The 17811-nt window shown below is 41.9% G+C and overlaps 1 protein-coding gene across 2 annotated transcripts in view; it reads right to left on the reverse strand.

Annotated features, from left to right (window-relative positions):
* WWC2 (WW and C2 domain containing 2) overlaps positions 1-17811 on the reverse strand; it is a 202167-nt gene that overhangs the window by 82863 nt on the left and 101493 nt on the right. For both annotated transcript variants that reach the window (XM_058669952.1, XM_058669953.1), the window contains exons 3-4: positions 5276-5479; positions 4412-4488 (exon numbers count right to left, since the gene is read on the reverse strand). In XM_058669952.1, the coding sequence (XP_058525935.1) occupies positions 4412-4488; positions 5276-5479 (281 nt within the window). The remainder of the gene's footprint in view (positions 1-4411; positions 4489-5275; positions 5480-17811) is intronic.

The raw sequence follows: 17811 nt of genomic DNA on the forward strand, positions 1-17811 counted from the left end.
AGCAGCAGCCCAAGTGCTCAAGCTAATGTTGACTGCTTTTCCAGGAGCATTATTATCAGGGAGCTGGGTCAGAGTGGAACAGCTGGGACTTGAACTGGCACTCTGATATGGGATGCTTGTGTTGCAAGCAAGGGCTTTAAACCACTGGGTCATGATGCCAGTCCCTGTTTTACTATTTTCTTTCTTTTTTTTTTTTAAGGTTTATTAAGGAGTCTTTATTAACCAAGCTTAGTGATAATAAAGCCCACTAGAAATAGCAAACAACAAGTCCATATGACAATCCAACCAATCATAATCCAACCAAACATAACCCCAAGAGGAACAAATGGTCATTATCCTCAAGTCCATCCATTAAGCTGAAGACCTATGCTGTGGATTCCCCAACAATGTAAGTTATCCCAAGAGACATGCAATGAATAACCTGGACACATTTACAAAGCTGCAGACATTCACCTTGGCCTTTCTGCCCACATTCCACCACTGCTAGACCTCACCTCTCCTGGAACTCCCGAAAGCACACAAACCAGAAATAACATTGCTATCTCCATTGTCCCACCTAAGCAATACACAAGGACCATGCTCAGGGGATTGCCTGTTCTGGGTAGGACCAGAGCAATGGAAGCACAGGGCCAGATCAAGAGATGTTTTTCTATTTTCTAACCCAACACAATTATGACACAAATTCATTTCCAAACAGGCTAAAAGAACAGCCCCACATACTGCACACTTCAGTGTGAGAAATGACAACTACTCTCATCTCCTTCACCCTGAAATAAGGTTAAGTAACAGTACAAGAACTCAAAATATTAAGTTCAGCTTTAAATAAAGCACATGTATGAAGATATATCTCATGTCTAGTCAAGAGACAATCCTTTTTTGCAGCAGTTTACATTTTCAAAAGGCATATGTCTTCTCATTTGAAGCATGCTGTTATGAGTTTTGCTACAGTAATTAGATTACTGGTTAACATGTCATATTTTAATGTGCATATCAATTACTTTAACTTTATTTATAGCTGTAAACTAAACCTTGAAATCAACTGTCATTCTTTAAAATTCCATGTTCAAGACTGCAAATCCATTCTCAAGACTGAAATGATGAACTTTTATCAGCAGTGCTAAAAATATTTCCAAGTGAATCCATATTAACAATGTACTTAGCATAACTGTCCAAAACAAAGACAAGTAGTGGTACACTGTGACATTTAGTCATAGCACCTGATCACCATTCATTTATTTAGAGAATACAAATAATTTAACCACAGAGGCTTTTGTTTTCCTCTCCTGCAAAATTAAAAGTTGTGTCAGATTATCAATAACCTCAGAATCAGCTCTATTTCCAAAGTCTTCCTTTTATACTCGCAACATTCTATTTCAGTTTAATAAATAGTGGTGGATATATTAAGCCCACCAAAGTTTTTCTCTCATAAAAACTCACTAAATTTTATTTATTCAGAAAAAGCATAAATTTTGTCCCCAGAGGCAGTTGAATTTAAAGCTCAGTTTATGTGAAATATTCTATCTCCAAGAGTAAATATGTTATGAGTAAATAAAACAAACTTTGCAGTAAAAATGCTCATATTCTTCTTAGTAACTATAGATGCCTCTCAAAGCAATTAAGTAGTACATTTAACAGATATGAGTATAATAATGAAAACATCATTTATCTCACCATTTTGGTAGATACCAAGAAAGACTGGTATTCCTTTGACTAAGAAGAACACTAAAACTCAATGATTACAAACACATTTGACCACAATGTAAAATAATAGGAAACAGATGTTGTAGACAGATGTTTCTGAACACATGGTTCCCAAATAGCTGACCCATTACCTCTAATTCAGTCAAATAAACAATGTACACCTGCTTCATATTGCTGCAACCATTACTATACCTTAAAATCTGCTACTGAGACCAAGTATGCAAGCACAGAAGACACCAAACTAATGAAGAATTTGTTCATTTGTAAATTGCTATTCCTATGGCATTAATTTATTAAAGAAGACTTCTACACACCGGGATTTTACTGGGATAGACAAGAAAGAAAGGCCAGATTATCTTTTATTACAATTATGTATGAATGTTTACAGAGTTGGCTTTCTATATTAGAAGATTTGGCATCTATAGGCCTGCCACCAACTGTGAATAAAAAAACCTGTTTCAGAGACAGACAGGGGCTGGCCTAGCAGTTAAGCTGCTGGTATGCCATGTTAGGATACCCAGGTTACAATGCCAGCTCCACTCTCCATTCTAGCTTCCTGTTAGCGCAAAAGCTGGAAGGCAGTGGTCATGGTACAAGTAGCTAAGTTTCTGCCATCCACCTGGGAGGTCTGGATTGCATTCACAGCTACTGATTTTAGCTAGGCCAGGCCCTGGCCAGGGCAGGCATCTGGGGAGTGAATCAGTGCATAGGAGCTATGCCTGTCTTCCCCTCCCCCTTTTCCCTCTTCATCCCAGTCTCTGATTTTCAAATAAAAAAAAAATAGATTTTTCTTTTAATTCAGAAGAAAAACCAACATCCATGGTGAACACAGACATTCCCCTCATCACTGCATCCTACGACATATTCTAGAGCTGACACATACAGCAGGATATCTGTAGGTTGCATGCAAATATTCCATCATTCTACACTAGGGTCTTGAACATCTGGGGATTTGGGTATTTGAGGCAAGCCCTGGATCTGACTCCCTATGGAAACTGAGGGACAATTCTTCTCTTCCAGAGGGAAGCTAGCTTGCTGGAGAAGGCACCTATGACTCCTGTTTGAAGTGTGCAGTGAGGAACACACACACACCCAATGGGCTCTCATACCAACAGCAAAGTAACTGGCATACAACAGGCTTTCTCCCAGAGGTTCTGTTGGAGACAGTTCTGTGACACAGGAGCTGAGATGTGCTCCCCTTCCTTTCAACGATTATTTATAGGAGAATCTGACATGGTTTTGTTTTTAAATTCTTCCTGCCACTTTCTTATTACTCACAGGAGATTTAAAAGCAGAGACTATAATTGCTTATTGTAGTTATTCCATGTAAAATGTGTCTCACAAAGATAAGAACTGTGCAATAATTAAAATTTCAGAGGGTGGTAATATTAAGTAGTAACTTCCTGAGCCAGAGAAGTATGCAGTTTGAGTACTGGATTTTATAAAGAATGAACTTTAAAAATAATGCATTCATTCCCTTGTTTCCTTTAAGATAGAGTCTCTCACCTAATAGGCTACAGAAAATTACAAACACAGTTCGGAGACAGTATCAAGGCACATGGATATCTGGATACAGGGTCCACGAGGCCCTAGAGGATACTTATTGTAGACAGAATGATTCAGAAAAGTCCTATCAGTGACCTCATCAGTGCAATCAAGAAATCCAACTTCAGGAAAATTTTGCTTCCAATAAATGTAGACAAACTAAAAAAAAAAAAAAACCTTTTTCTGAGAACAAAAGAAAAGCTTAAAAAGAAAAAACCCAACACCTACACATATACTTTAGAAAGTTCATGGACAATGAAATTAAATGTTCACTTTGGAGCCAAAATTTTTTGAAATTTATGTGCAGTTTTTCCATTACATACATTTTGTACAAATTTTTCAAGACTCCTCATATCTAAAGACCTACAGACAAACACAGTAGATTTGTACAACAAGGGATAGATTTTAATAACAAGAAATTGGTAGATTCTAATGGATATCAACAATAGAGGAGCAAAGAATGATGTAGGTAAAACTGTAGTAACAAATAGTATTAAAAGCAAATGTGGGTGATTCCTGAAATGTTGTTGAGTAACAGCAGCTATCAAATCATACATATGCTAGCATTCCATTTTTACAAAGCTCAAAGCAGGCAAAACTTCAGCGACAGAGTTACCTGGGCTAGCATCACCTTCTGTGAGAAGGGCAGGGCTTATGGCGACATCTAGGTGGTTGGTACCTGGTTTTACATTCTTGGTTAATAGTCTTTAAGACTTCAAAACTCAGGAATAAACAAAATTCTGGCCTTAATAGTATTTTATTCAAAAAGATTTAGGGAAAAGACCAAAAAATGGTTCTGGATGCGGAATTATTCATGTGAAACATTCGTGAAGCTTGACCTAGGAAGGTAATGGGGGAGGGACCCAAGTTGAGAATTCCTTTCAATACCAGCTTGTCTGCTGAGATAACACGTCTGGCCTAATTGCGGGACAAAGCCAGCCACAATGAGGAAAAGCCAGGTCTCAAGACTCAAAAGCTGCCCAACGATGGAACATATTGTAATGTTTCAAAAACAAAAACAATTGCGAATGCTGAAGGTGTTTCAAAAAAAAGGCAAAAATTCAGAGATAAAGTGGAGAAGCTACCTACACGGAAGGAGGCAGGAGATCACCAGTCACTTCCCTTCCACAGTTTTTGATGTCAAACTATAACTTAAACAGCTTACCCTTAACTGTGTCGTGGAGATCTCAGCTTTCAAAATATCAGGATCATACTTAGTACTGGATGAAGAACCTGAGAATACTTCAGAAAAAGAAAAAAGAATAAAATTATTGACAAAATGCATAACTAGTTCTTAGCTCAGAGTTTACTCATTCTGAAAACAAAATGTCTCATATTTCTGGAGGTACTTATTTTATTTTTATAATTGTTTCATTGTCATTCCATCCAACACCTAAATATAAAAGAGCAGTCTTCAGGTTTTTCCTCTATGCATTTTTTTTAAGTTTAGGAAAGAATACAATAAAGGTAATTTTCTTTGGGATTTTAAATATATTGTGTCCATGGGGGAGTATATTACGGATGTAGCTTCTATCAGAGCCCTGCATTTCCCGGAACTTACAATTTAAGTGGAAATTGTGAGCCTATTATCAGTGCTTTTTAAAATGAGGACAGCTCCAATTATTAATTTATGAGACAAGGGACAGGTAAATCAACTCAGGTGGTCATTCTAGATAATAGCTCCAATTTCTTTCCACTAAAGCTATTATACCACAGCAGCAAAAGGGGCCAGATTACTTGCCTCATTCTGAAAAGGTAAAAACTAACTCATAAATGCAGAAGAGGCAGAATGAGGAACAGAAACCGAAGGTCTATGTCATCCTCAAAAGGGGGAAACTTTCCATTTGGGACGGGCTGAGGCTTTGACTGGGAGATCTACAGTACACCCTCACCTCGTTCATGACTTTGAGGGGCTCTTCCTGTCCAGGCAGGAAAAGGACTCAAATTACATTCCACAGCAATGCAGGTGGCTTTCTATCAGCTAACATTCAGTCTCCAAGTCTAAATCCACAGTGGGTAGTGTACTTACGGCTTGTGCGAGAACTTGACTTTTCCTTATAGGCATCGTTCAAGCGTACATATTCATCGAGGGCCAGAGCCAGTCTTTGCTCCTTCACGTGGTACAGCTCCTTCTGGGTCCTGAGTGCGTCCTGAGCCACTGAGAGATAGTCCTTGAGCATTTTCTCCTGTTCCCCTCTCCATTGCTTTCTTGGATCTTCTATCTGTGTGGTTTCTGGAAATGTACAAGACATGGGATTTTTGACATTAACTATGTTTTGGGGAGTACTGAATCCATAAGAGAGTGACAAGCCCAGATTCTTATATTTTCTAAAAAGTTTATTAACATTTCTAGAGTGACTACTTCAGAAATGTGGCTACCCTCCCTTTTCAGGCCCTAGCGAACAATATATTGGCACTGCACATCCGTCACACATAGAACTTCTTCTCCCACCCCTCAAACGGCCTACAGGGTAAAGCATCCAAAGTTATATATGATCTGAACCCAACCTAATTTTCAGGCATGTTCCCACTCACTTGATAAACAACTCTTGGCCTTTGCCAATCATCCATGGCCCATAAACTCAGTTTCATGTAGATGACAATAAATATGGAAAAGCAACTTCATTCAGTTCCTGGGTTTTGCATTTTGCACTTGTATTGTTTTCACTTTTCCAGTAGTTCAATTCTTTTTTTTAAAAAGGATTTATTTGTTTTTATTACAAAGTCAGATATACAGAGGAGGAGAGACAGAGGAAGATCTTCCGTCCTATGATTCACTCCCCAAGTGACCACAACAGCCGGTGCTGCACCGATCCAAAGCCAGGAACCTGGAACCTCTTCCGGGTCTCCCACGCGGGTGCAGAGCCCCAAAGCTTTGGGCCGTCCTCGACTGCCTTCCCAGGCCCCAAGCAGGGAGCTGGATGGGAAGTGGAGCTGCCGAGATTAGAACTGGCACCCATATGGGATACCGGTGCGTTCAAAGGAAGGACTTTAGCTGCTAGGCCACACCGCCGGGCCCTGGTAGTTCAATTCTAAATACATCTTATGAAATTATCAGTCCATCTGTTGCAAATTGAGAAATTAAAAAAAAAAAAAGCAAAGTAAACTCCAACTTTGTTTAAAGATAAGCTCTTGGGTCTATACTTTGGTGCTCTAGAATCGCCTAACACTGTGTAAAAATGCCCAGACCAAAGGGAACCTCAGCACGTGGTACCTAGGCACCAGCAGCCTTAAAACCTCTCTGGGTGACTCCAACGACCAGCTATGTTTGGGCCACACTGCACTGCAATAAAGCCCAGAGGTCTCCCCTCCACAAAGCTGCTCCAGTCATCTCATCTGCCAGATAGCCTTATCTTCTATCCTCCACTGTTGTTTCCACTCAGTTTGCAAACTTAAAACCTAGTCTTCACTGTGTGATGAAGCTATAGCAGAAGTCCCCCCTCCCCCCCAACACACACATGTACACATGATACAGATCATGCTTATTTCTAAAAAGTTTACAAAATCTACTTGCTTGCTATTTGTGGGCCAAGTTGCTGAAGTGTATTGGTGCCCAGCACTGGGGCACAATGGTGTTTACAGGAGACTGGACAGCATCTGTGAATCTACACAAAGATTAGAGCAAACTGATGAAGAGACATCCTCCTATGTCTGGACAAGGCACATCAGACCCTGCTCTGTGAAATACAAGACGCTGGTTCACTTGCATGGGAGAAAATATTGTGACTCAGGAAAGGGCACATCCAAAAGGCTTCATGGGGGCCCGGTGGAGTGGCCTAGCGGCTAAAGTCCTCGCCTTGAATGCCCCGGGATCCCATATGGATGCCGGTTCTAATCCCGGCAGCTCCACTTCCCATCCAGCTCCCTGCCTGTGGCCTGGGAAAGCAGTCGAGGACGGCTCAATGCATTGGGACACTGCACTCGCGTGGGAGACCCGGAAGAGGTTCCTGGTTCCCGGCATCGGATCGGCACAGCGCCGGCCCGTTGCGGCTCACTTGGGGAGTGAATCATCAGACAGAAGATCTTCCTCTCTGTCTCTCCTCCTCTGTATATCTGACTTTGTAATAATAAAAAAAAAAACCTTAAAAAAAAGGCTTCATGGATGCTGATAACATTCTGTTTCTTTCACCTGCCACACTTAACATAGTTTTTGACTTTAAAAATACTTATTTTTATATGCTGTATTCAATAACACAACCTTTTAAAACATACTTATTTTTATTAGAAAGTCAGATATACAGAGAGGAAGACATTCCATCTGCTGGTTCACTCCCCAAGTAGTCACAAGTCAGGAACCAGGAGCTTCTTCCAGGTCTCCCACGTGGGTGCAGGGCTCCAGGATTTGAATCATCCTCGACTACTTTCCCAGGCCATAATCAGGAAGCTGAATGGGAAGTGGGGCCACTAGGGTAAGAACCTGCACCCTTATGGGATCCTGACATGTACAAGGCGAGGATTTTAACCACTCGGCTCAATCATATAACTTTAAAAACAAAGTAAAGGAGTGGGCCCAGCGGAATAGCATAGTGGCTGAAGTCCTTGTCTGGAATGCACAGGGATCCCATATGGGTGCCGGTTCTAATACAGGTAGTCCCGCTTTCCATTCAGCTTCCTGCTTGTGGACTAGGAAAACAGTGGAGGATGGTCCAAAACCTTGGGACCCTGCACTTGCATGTGAGACCTGGATGAAGCTCCTGGCTCCTGGCTTCAGATTGGCTCAGCTCCGGCTGTTGTGGCCACTTGGGGAGTGAACCATTGGATGGAAGATCTTCCTGTCTCTCCTCTCTATATATCTGCCTTCCCAATAAAAATAAATTAAAAAATACATGAATAAAGGAGTAAAAGTAACGGTGTCATGACATAAAATCCTGTCTCCAGCAAAATGTTAACTGTCTGAGTGTGGTCCGAGCCTAATACCACATAAAACAATAAATAATTGGTGACAAACAGAAGCATGTCTTAATATGGGAAATGCAGGAAGCTTAATATGTAAAAATAGAGAGCTTTAAAAAACACTCAGAAGACTACAACACACTAACAGGATGACTCTTAACAACTAGAAAACTGAATGAAATCTGGGAAACAATGATTTTCTGGTAAGAGGCAGTACCGGCTGTGATCTCCGCAAGAAGGGAAGAGCCCCCTGACAGACGGCCCTACCCAGTGCACAGACAGATCAGCCAAGCAGAGAACCTGGGGCCTGCTGATTTGGAGAGAACAGGAGCAGGATTCAGGCAGGCAGAACAGGTCAATCTGTAGACGCCCCAGAGACCAGGAAGTGGCAGAAATTGCACACGGATTTTATTAAGTCTGTGAGTGAAAGCCAAGAAGTACAAACATAGAGGCGAAATGTGCAAGTCCAGGCAGAGGACAGCTGAGATTCCTAAGAAGGTAAGTTCCCTGAGTCCACACGTGGCTGCGGGCTATGGAAGTTGGGTGGTCCTGCGCCAGCAGAGGTGCTGGGTGATGAACAAAATGCCCTGTAGCAGCCAGCCAGGCATGCTGCCACCAACTGGCTCACACCTACACTGGTTCACAGTCGCTGGCTAACAGAAGTTGAGTTTTCCCTAAAGTAGTGATTTCAACAGTAATTCTAAACATTTAAATATGCAAAATACCCATATCTCACATAATCATGGGGCAGGGAGTAAGCCACAGCCAATGTCTAGGAAGAGATGTAGAAAGTGGCAGTCTCACAAGCATAGAAGTCCCCCCTAAGTAATTTCAAGGACGGCTCAGCAGTCTGGGGAATACAAAGAAGGGACAGAGACCAGCCAATGACAGCAAATGTCTCAGTTTCCCACATTTCTAACTCAGGTCTCTGGTTATCCCAACATTTCGTATTGCATCTATTTTGAACATGAATATAAGTGGATGCAATCTGACTCAAAGTACAGAATTCATCTTGAAAACAGAAATTCATGGTCTTAGAATGACATCATAACTTTTGAATGCTTTCCTTCACCTCCTACCCCACAATCTCACCTCCTAGTACCACGCCCACTAGTGGTACACTAGGTCTGATGGATCACTGCTAAACATAGTACAAGTGCTGGATAGTGCTTCCTGAGATGAGATTATGTTATTAAAGACTGTGCTGCTATTCCGTACTTGCTCACACCCTCTCGCCCTCTCTCCCAGTTTCCCCTTGGCTTTCCAGCTCTGACGAAGCCACCTGCCACCATGTTTTTTGGAGAGGCTCACGGCAGGCAATGAGGGAGGTTTGTGGCCAGCACCCACTGAAACAAGCATGGAAGCAGAGCCTGCTCGATGCGTGGCTTTCAGCCTGTAGAAGACCTTCACCCAGGGGACCAGCTAAGCCTCCTCCCTCACCCCCTACATCAGGAGACAGTAAGTATTATTTTAAGTCACTACACTTTGGGATAATTTGTTATAATGATACATACGTTGGCCAAATAAAGAAATCATGTGAATTGAAAATAAAATATAAACTGGAAATAACCAAGAAGATGTGAAGTATTTTTGTTATAAACATTATAAGAATGCATACTTTCCCAGTTCTCTCATAGTATCTTCAGGGGTCTTGGCTAATTATATTTCTCTCCATACCTTCAATAAAATTGTTACAAAACACTGACAGGAAAATTGATAGACACCTGAATAAATAAAGCAGCATAATAACGATGTTAATAATAAAAACCACCAGTGTTTTGCACAATAATAACAAGTTATGAACTGCTTTGAGTGGGTCAGCAGAAGCTATCTAGCAGACGGGTTCAGATACTGCTACAAGAGATTCAGCAGGAAACATTTACTTTTCTGAAACACTGCGCAGTTCAAATATGAACTGTGGAAGAGGGTTCCCAAAGGCACCTTACATGAAGCCTTCATAAAGCAGGATTGTGCTTCATTTCCATCTGCTATATTTGCTGAACAGATCTGTGAAGAATATTCATTAAATGTAAATATTCAAGGAAAGTGCATTATACAAATATGGTATTTTTTTCTTATTAAGACCAAGTGGCTTTGGGAGATCACCGTCTTATATTGCACTGTAATTTGCATCGTGTCTACTATATTAAAGAAGTAATACATTACATACTGTTACAATATCATGAACCTCAAGAGACTTCAAGTTCCATCAGTTTTATATATATGGAAGTTTATAGATAGGAACACACTGTTGAGTCACAAAAGCTTATTGTGGAAGATGGCATTAGATTCCTCAAAGAAATATTATTTGCCTTTCCTTTCTGCTATACTTAGAAAACAAATAAAATGAGTATGAGTAACTTTTACTTTTTTATACAGTACATGCTATGCCAGAGTACATCAAAAGAAGTTAATGGAAAACAAAATTAAAGGATAAGTTTATTTTAGTATAAAAAGTTAAAATTCTTGCATACTGGGAGTCTTCAATGCATTAATTCAAAAAAATTTAAGATTTAGTTACTTTTATTTAAAGTCAGATACACAGAGAGGAGGAGAGACAGAGAAGAACTTCTATCTGCTGATTCACTCCCCAAGTGGCCACAACGACCAGAGCTGAGCCAATCCGAAGCCAGGAGCCAGGAGCCTCTTCCGGGTCACTGAGTACAGGGTCCCAAGGTTCTGGGCCATCCTCTACTGCTTTTCCAGGCCACAAGGAGGGAGCTGGAAAGGAAGTGGAGCAGCTGGAATTAAAATCAGCGCCCATGTTGGATCCCAGTGCATGCCAGCAGAGGACTTTAGACATTAGGCTGCCATGCTGGGTCCTACTTAATATTTGTGTTAAAGGTAGAGAGACAAAGAGAGACAGATCTTCCAACTACTAGTTCTCTTCCTAAAGGCCCACAATACCTGCAGCTAGATCAGGTCGAAGCCAAGAGGCAAAAACATAAGGCAGGTCTGTCCTACAGGTGGGAGGGACCTAAATACCTGGGCTGCTGCCTTCCAGGGTGCACATTACCTGGAACTAAATGGAAGCAGTGCTCAAGCCAGGCAGCCTGACATAGGATAGACACTGGTGATTTTAAGACAGTTTTAAACTTTTGCAACAAAATAAATCACCTTTTCTATTTTTCATAGAACTTTTGTTACCATCTAATACTTCATTGTTTCATGTTAATGGAATATTAACACAGAAAACAGGTTCAACTTGATTCATAGATAGAATTTTAGTACAATAATATTTTCTCTCTTCTTTTTTTTTTAGTTTTTGAGATAATATTTCTAATCTATATTACAATCAAGGCCTTAATGCTCCAACAAATAAAGTTCTACAAGTAAAAAGTAAAACAAAACAAAACACCACAAAAACAAGAACAAAAAGCCCTCACTGAGCAGTAAACCAGGCAAAGGATATTATCAACAATCAAATGGTAAGATGACCATTTCCTCTTACACAACACCCTTTAAAATAATTATGAATCACTAAAACTATTCTATTCTATTCTATTCTATTCTATTCTATTCTATTCTATTCTATTCTATTCTATTCTATTCTATTTAATACAAAGATATACAGAGGAAGAGAGACAGAGAGGAAGATCTTCTGTCCAATGATTCACTCCCCAAGTGACCACAATGGCCAGTGCGCGCCAATCCGAAGCCAGGAACCAGGAATTTCTTTCCGGGTCTCCCACATGGGTGCAGGGTCCCAAGGCTTTGGGCTGTCCTCGACTGCTTTCCCAGGCCACAAGCAGGGAGCTGGATGGGAAGTGGAGCTGCCGGGATTAGAACCAGTGCCCATCTGGGATCCTAGCGCATTCAAGGCGAGGACTTTAGCTGCTAGGCCACAGCTCTGGGCCCAAGCATAACATTTTAACCATTGGTTTGACAAAGGCATAAAATATAACTTTTGACAAAACTATATTTGCAGCAATATTGACACATAGGCATTTCTTTTGTTAATTATTTTATAAACTTTAGCTCCCACGTGTAAGGGAGGACATGCAGTATTGACCTTTCTGTTCTGGTTTATTTCACTTATCATGATGCCTCCTAGTTGCATTCATTTTGACGCAAATGGTAGAAGTGAATTTATTTTTACAAATGAATAATATTCCACTGTGCATATATACAATGTTTTCTTTATCCATTAAAAGGATGAGAGAGACCTTACTGAGTCCGTATGTTTGGCTTTTGTGAACAGTGCTGCTACAAACATGGTAGTGCGGGTAGTAGTTCATTAACATAATGAGTTTGTGTCTTTTGGGTATATACCTAGTGGTGGGATGTTAGATTACATGGCAGGTTCATTTCTAGTTTAGAAACCTCCATATCATCTTCCACAGTGGCTGCACTAATTTACATTCACAACAACAGTGTATAACCCAGGAGTTCCCCTTCCTGCACATCCTCGTCAGCATTTATTACCGGCTGTCTTTTGGCTTATAGCCAGTCTGGCAAGGGTAAGGCGATAACATGGTTTTGCTTTGTATCTCTCTGAGGGTTACTGATGTTGAGCACTTTTTTCCATACATTTGTGACCCATTTGTATTTCTTCTTTTCAGATCTATTTAAGTCCTTTACTCATTTCTTCACTGAATTGGTGGTTGTTCTGTGAAGATTTTCAGTTACTGATATAGTCTGGATGCCAGTAATTTGTCAGGTAACTGCAATTTTTTTTCTCATTTTGTTGGATGTCTCTTCACTTTATTCATCATTTCCTTTGCTGTGCAGAAGCTTCTGAATTTGATAGCCCCACTGTTCAACTTTGCCTGTCCTTTTCTTTTTTTTTCTTTTTCTATTCATTTATTTATTAATTACATTGTATTACATGACACAATTTCATAGGTACTGGGATTCTCCCCTCCTTCACCCCAAACCCTTCCCCCATGGTGAATTCCTTCACCTTGATGTATAACCACAGCTCAGGTTCTGTTGGGATTCCCTAATTACAAGCTCATACCATACAGAGTCCAGCATCCCACTTGTCCAGTCAAGTTCAACGGCCTCTTAGGGAGGCCCTCTCAGGTTTGAAGGCAGAGCCAGCAGAGCGTCACCTCGATCAATTAGAAGCTCCAACATATCATCAGCAACAATCCAGGTACGATGAGGCTGGTGCAGAGTCCACTGATTGACATAGTCCATCTTAGAGTTTCCCCTTGTCCAGTTTTCCGCTGGAAGCATATAGCTGAGGTGGTTGATTGATCTACTCCATCTTCCATCTTTTCTTGGTTAATGTTTTGATTCCTCCATTTTGTTCAGGGCAATCCCCAAAGAAACTTTGAGGTGTTCCCAGTCCAGGCTCCTATATGCACTACTAGTAAGCACAATACCTGCCACAGTCCGTCACTCCGATCAGCTGGTGGTTTTACCCCCTGGGTTGGTTCTATTCTGAGCCCTAACCTCCATTGGAACCAATAAGTATTGCAGCTCTTCCCGGCTCTGCCCATCACACATTTGTCCCTCACCTAAACCAGTGGGAGGTGTGCTGGTCGGGTGCTGCATTCCCTACTGGCACAGGCCATTTCACATTGGCATTTTGTGTTTTGTACTGTTTTTATCGCAACCAAACCTGGCCAGGCCCCCACACAGTTCCAGCGCTTGGATTTGCCATTGGATGAGGTGAACTGACTCAGCCTGCTCTGCCCCAACCCGAGCCAAATGTATGCCAGTGGGTCACTTTCCAAAGCCTCTTCTGGGTTGTTTACCTCTATACTTCCTGCGTTTATTTGTAGGGTCAGTGTCCTGTCAGAGGAACTGTTCAGATTCCTCCATCAGACCCCTTCCTGGTGTCAGGCGTCACGCATACCAGCAGGTCCTTCGGCCAGCACCGCTCTTCAACCCATTCTGGTTCCTGCTGTTGAGAGTTTCAGCCCAGCCACGGCTCGTCCATACCCACATATATCTCATACATGGTTCAGTTGGGGTTGAAACCTAGCCGAGCCCGTCCCACATCTACCCTGGTCCTCCGGAGCACCAAACTGTGTTGCGGTCTAACCTGGCATGGTGCGTGAAGTCCGAATCCATATTTGTGCCAAGGGATTACAACTGTGACCCAACCAGAACTTAGCCCCCTTCCAGTTCCTGCGCCCCTTCGTGGTAAGCTCCACCCAGCCAAGGCCTCCCCCAAGCTCCCCAACCAGGCCTGTTCCAAGCCAGTGTTAAGTATGCCAGAGGTTGCTCTGGGTCAGCCCAGCGCCCCATAGATTGTCATGCCTCCTGCATAGACTCCACCGGCCCTTCTAAACCATCCAGTGGGGTCAGAGTTTCCACGGGGATTGGTCCACACATACCTGACACATTCTAGCCCCGAGTATGGTTCTTGAATGCCAGACAATGTCATAGTCTTGCCTTCTGTGACCCCTCTGCTGATCCCTCATCCTATCAGGTAATGGGGTATCCTGCTGGACAAGCCCGGAATTTTGCCTTTTGAATGAACTGGTGTTGGCAATCTGCACTATAAAGTGACTACAGTTTCTTCAGAGGAAGATTAACTGCCATTGAGAATCTTAAGGACTAATACACATGCCAGCGGAACTGTGGGTTCAGCATGGAGCGACTCATGTAGCATATCAAAGAAACCAAATTCAGAACTTCCCAGCCAGGTGGCCAGCAGGCACAGCCTGGCGCCAAATGGCGCACTGGCCGCCCGCAAGCCGCTCACCCCATGTACGTACGTACGTGGTGGTGGTAAGCCTCGCTGTGCTAGGCTGGAATTGTGGTGGGGAAACTGAGCCCTCTGGGCAGCATGGCTGCCCCTGTCCTTTTCTTATCTTTTTATTTTCAATTAACAAGCAACAGAGTAAAGATGAATCCCTCCTTCCAAGGATCTCAAAAAATATAGGGAAAATGATATAACTATCTTATTGGTAGAAGATAAATGCCTTCATAGAGGAATGGTTAAATGCCATTGACAACTTAGAGACCCCCGATTTCTCTTGGATGGAAAAGGTCTCAAGGAATGGAGAGTAACTAAACAGAACTTTGGCAGATCGCAGACAAGCGAATCTAGCCCCTATTGCTTTTTCTAGTCATCAACCACTACTTCCCAAACTTTAAACTGCACTGAGCTTCTTTTCTTTCCTTCAGTCCTATTTTCTGTGGCCTCTGGAGACCTTAGATTTTACTATGGTTCCCCTCCTTCTACAAAGCCTCCCCCCCCCCGCCCCAACAAATCCTACTCCACTCTCTCGGCCTCCAGACACCCTCTGGGACCCAGCTTAAAGCACTTTCTCCAAGTAGCCTTGGCAGCACTCCACCGTGGATTGTGTGTGCTCTTTGGCCCTTTCCAGGTTCTACTATGGGCTCCCATATTTTCCTTGAAAATCACAAAGAAACTAGTCTACGCTCTCTTGAATGTCAGATGAATAAATGCAAGACTCACTTTTGTGCCAAAGAAGGGTTCTAAGCAAGGCTTGCAAGAATCTTAACTACATTGTAGGAAGATAATCTGACAGATATGGAGTCCTGTGATCTGCATAGTTGATATGTTAGTAAAGGGATTTTTTGATAAAAGTCACACATTAAGTGAAAAAAGTAATCTGTAAGATAGTATGAATAAACTCATTTTTATAAAATACACTCAAAATTGTGTGTGTGTGTATCAACATGAAAAACATAAGAAAGCTACACATCAGAAGATTCAGAACAGTGAATTGGCTAATTTGTGTGAATACAGGTAATTTCCCTTCCTTTCCTTTATCACATTTTCTATTTCTCCTACACACTATCATTTTTATAAAACAAATTTGAGGGGCCAGCTTTGTGGCACAGCAAGTTAAGCTGCTGTCTTGCACCTGTAATGCTAGCATTTCTAGGCTACACCAGCTCAGGTCTGAGCTGCTCCACTTCCAATCTAGCTCCTATGAATGGACCTGGGAAAGCAATGGAAGAGGGCTCAAATCCTTGGCCCCTGTACCCACGCTGGGGACCCAAATGGAGTTTCAGGTTCTTGGCTTTGGCCTGGCTTAGCCCCAGACATGCAACCATTTGGGGAGTGAACCAGAGAATGGAAGATCAATTTCTTTCTCTAACTCTGCCTTTCAAAGAAAGAAACAAATCTTTAAAAATTAATAGATTTCAAAAAAACAGAAGGGACAAACAAGCAACAAGGATATCTTCTTGAACAAGCAGAAAAGAAAGTCATATTGTGAAGAAAAAACACAACAACAAATACTGCCAATATGATTTTAAATTTCTTCTGTTTAGTAAATAGTAGCCATAAGGACTATCATGCTTTCAAAATAATAACATCAAAGACAAAGCTGAAGGACTTGTAATTATCTATTTTGCAGTTCTGAAGGCAGAACTAGGTGGAAGTAGAACTTAAGTGGGAAACTTTAACAAAAGATTGTGACAATCAGAGCAACATACTGTCACTGCAAAGGACAGCAGCGAGCAGGCAGAGCAAAGCATGCAGGACAGGAGCAGCAACACATCCTTGGGGAATGACAGGATCCACAGACCTTCCATAGGAATTTGAGTCCATGGAGAAGAGAAAGAAGGGATAGTTCAAAGCAAGGAAAATCTCAGGATCATGAAAAAAGCCATTGTTTTCAATGTCAAATCTATAGGTGGAAGGAAAAATATGCCTCATAAAAAGTCCCTGAATTTGTAAATATATGGAACACATAAGTTATCACATTTGCAGAAGTCCATCTCATCAGCACCACATGGCTATCTTAAGTGTCCAGAATTTTTCTTCATATGTCTTTATTTATCCTAAGAGCTTACTTAACTACCTGGGAAAATACGAAAGACGGCATGAGATACAGATGACATAGAAAGATCTCCAATTTCTTTCTTTCCTTTAAGAAACAAATTTATAGAAAACATTTCACACACTTGAGGAACTTTCATCATATTTGAGTATAACATGTGTTGTTTCAAAGCTAACACAGAGGAGTCTGGTTCAGAGACATATGAAATAAACACACACCATCCATCCTCTCCCACTAACTGCAACCAAAAACCAAGGACAGGCCACAAAACACAAACGGCGCATTGGGGAAGCAAGCTAGAACTCACAGAACAGTCCCATGGCAGTGAGTGCTCTACTACTACTGCTGCTGGTTGGTATCTCTGGTATCCTGTATTTCCTCTATCTCTTGTGACTGAAAATAGACTCAGGTAGAAAAAACTCAAAGACAAAACCATTCTTTCTTTAAGAAGGTGGGAAGGTAAACAGACAGCTTAAGGCAAAGTTCTTGCCATTTTAGATAAGTCCCAGGAACAAACCTGTTACCTGAAGGGAGGCAAAAGTGGAGGCAACAGTGGCTGCATCAATACATTAAGGTTTGGTTTGCAGTGCACAATAGGGAATGCTAAGGTGAGGTTGCCTGTACTGGATGTGACCCACAGCGCCCAATCAGCACGTGTGAGAAACAGGAAGGGAGGGGGCAGAGCCGGCAGGTTCCCTTGCTGTACAGCTACTCCCACTGGAGAGCACGAGCTGGGATGGGGGCAGACCAGACTAAGCAGGGCTAAAACACCTGTGCGCCTCATGTGAACTAGATCAGGGAAAAGCCAGGCTGGGCTGATTATTCCTACTGGTGCAAACAAAATTAGAGTGGGTGAGGGTTGTTTGGGCTTAGCTGCAGCATCAGCTGGCAGAAGCTGGCACTGGGGGCTAATTCTGTCAAGTTAAATCACAGAACTACCTGAAGAGTGCATAAT

This window comes from Ochotona princeps, chromosome 11 (assembly GCF_030435755.1).
Source record: "Ochotona princeps isolate mOchPri1 chromosome 11, mOchPri1.hap1, whole genome shotgun sequence".
Classification (NCBI taxonomy): domain Eukaryota; kingdom Metazoa; phylum Chordata; class Mammalia; order Lagomorpha; family Ochotonidae; genus Ochotona; species Ochotona princeps.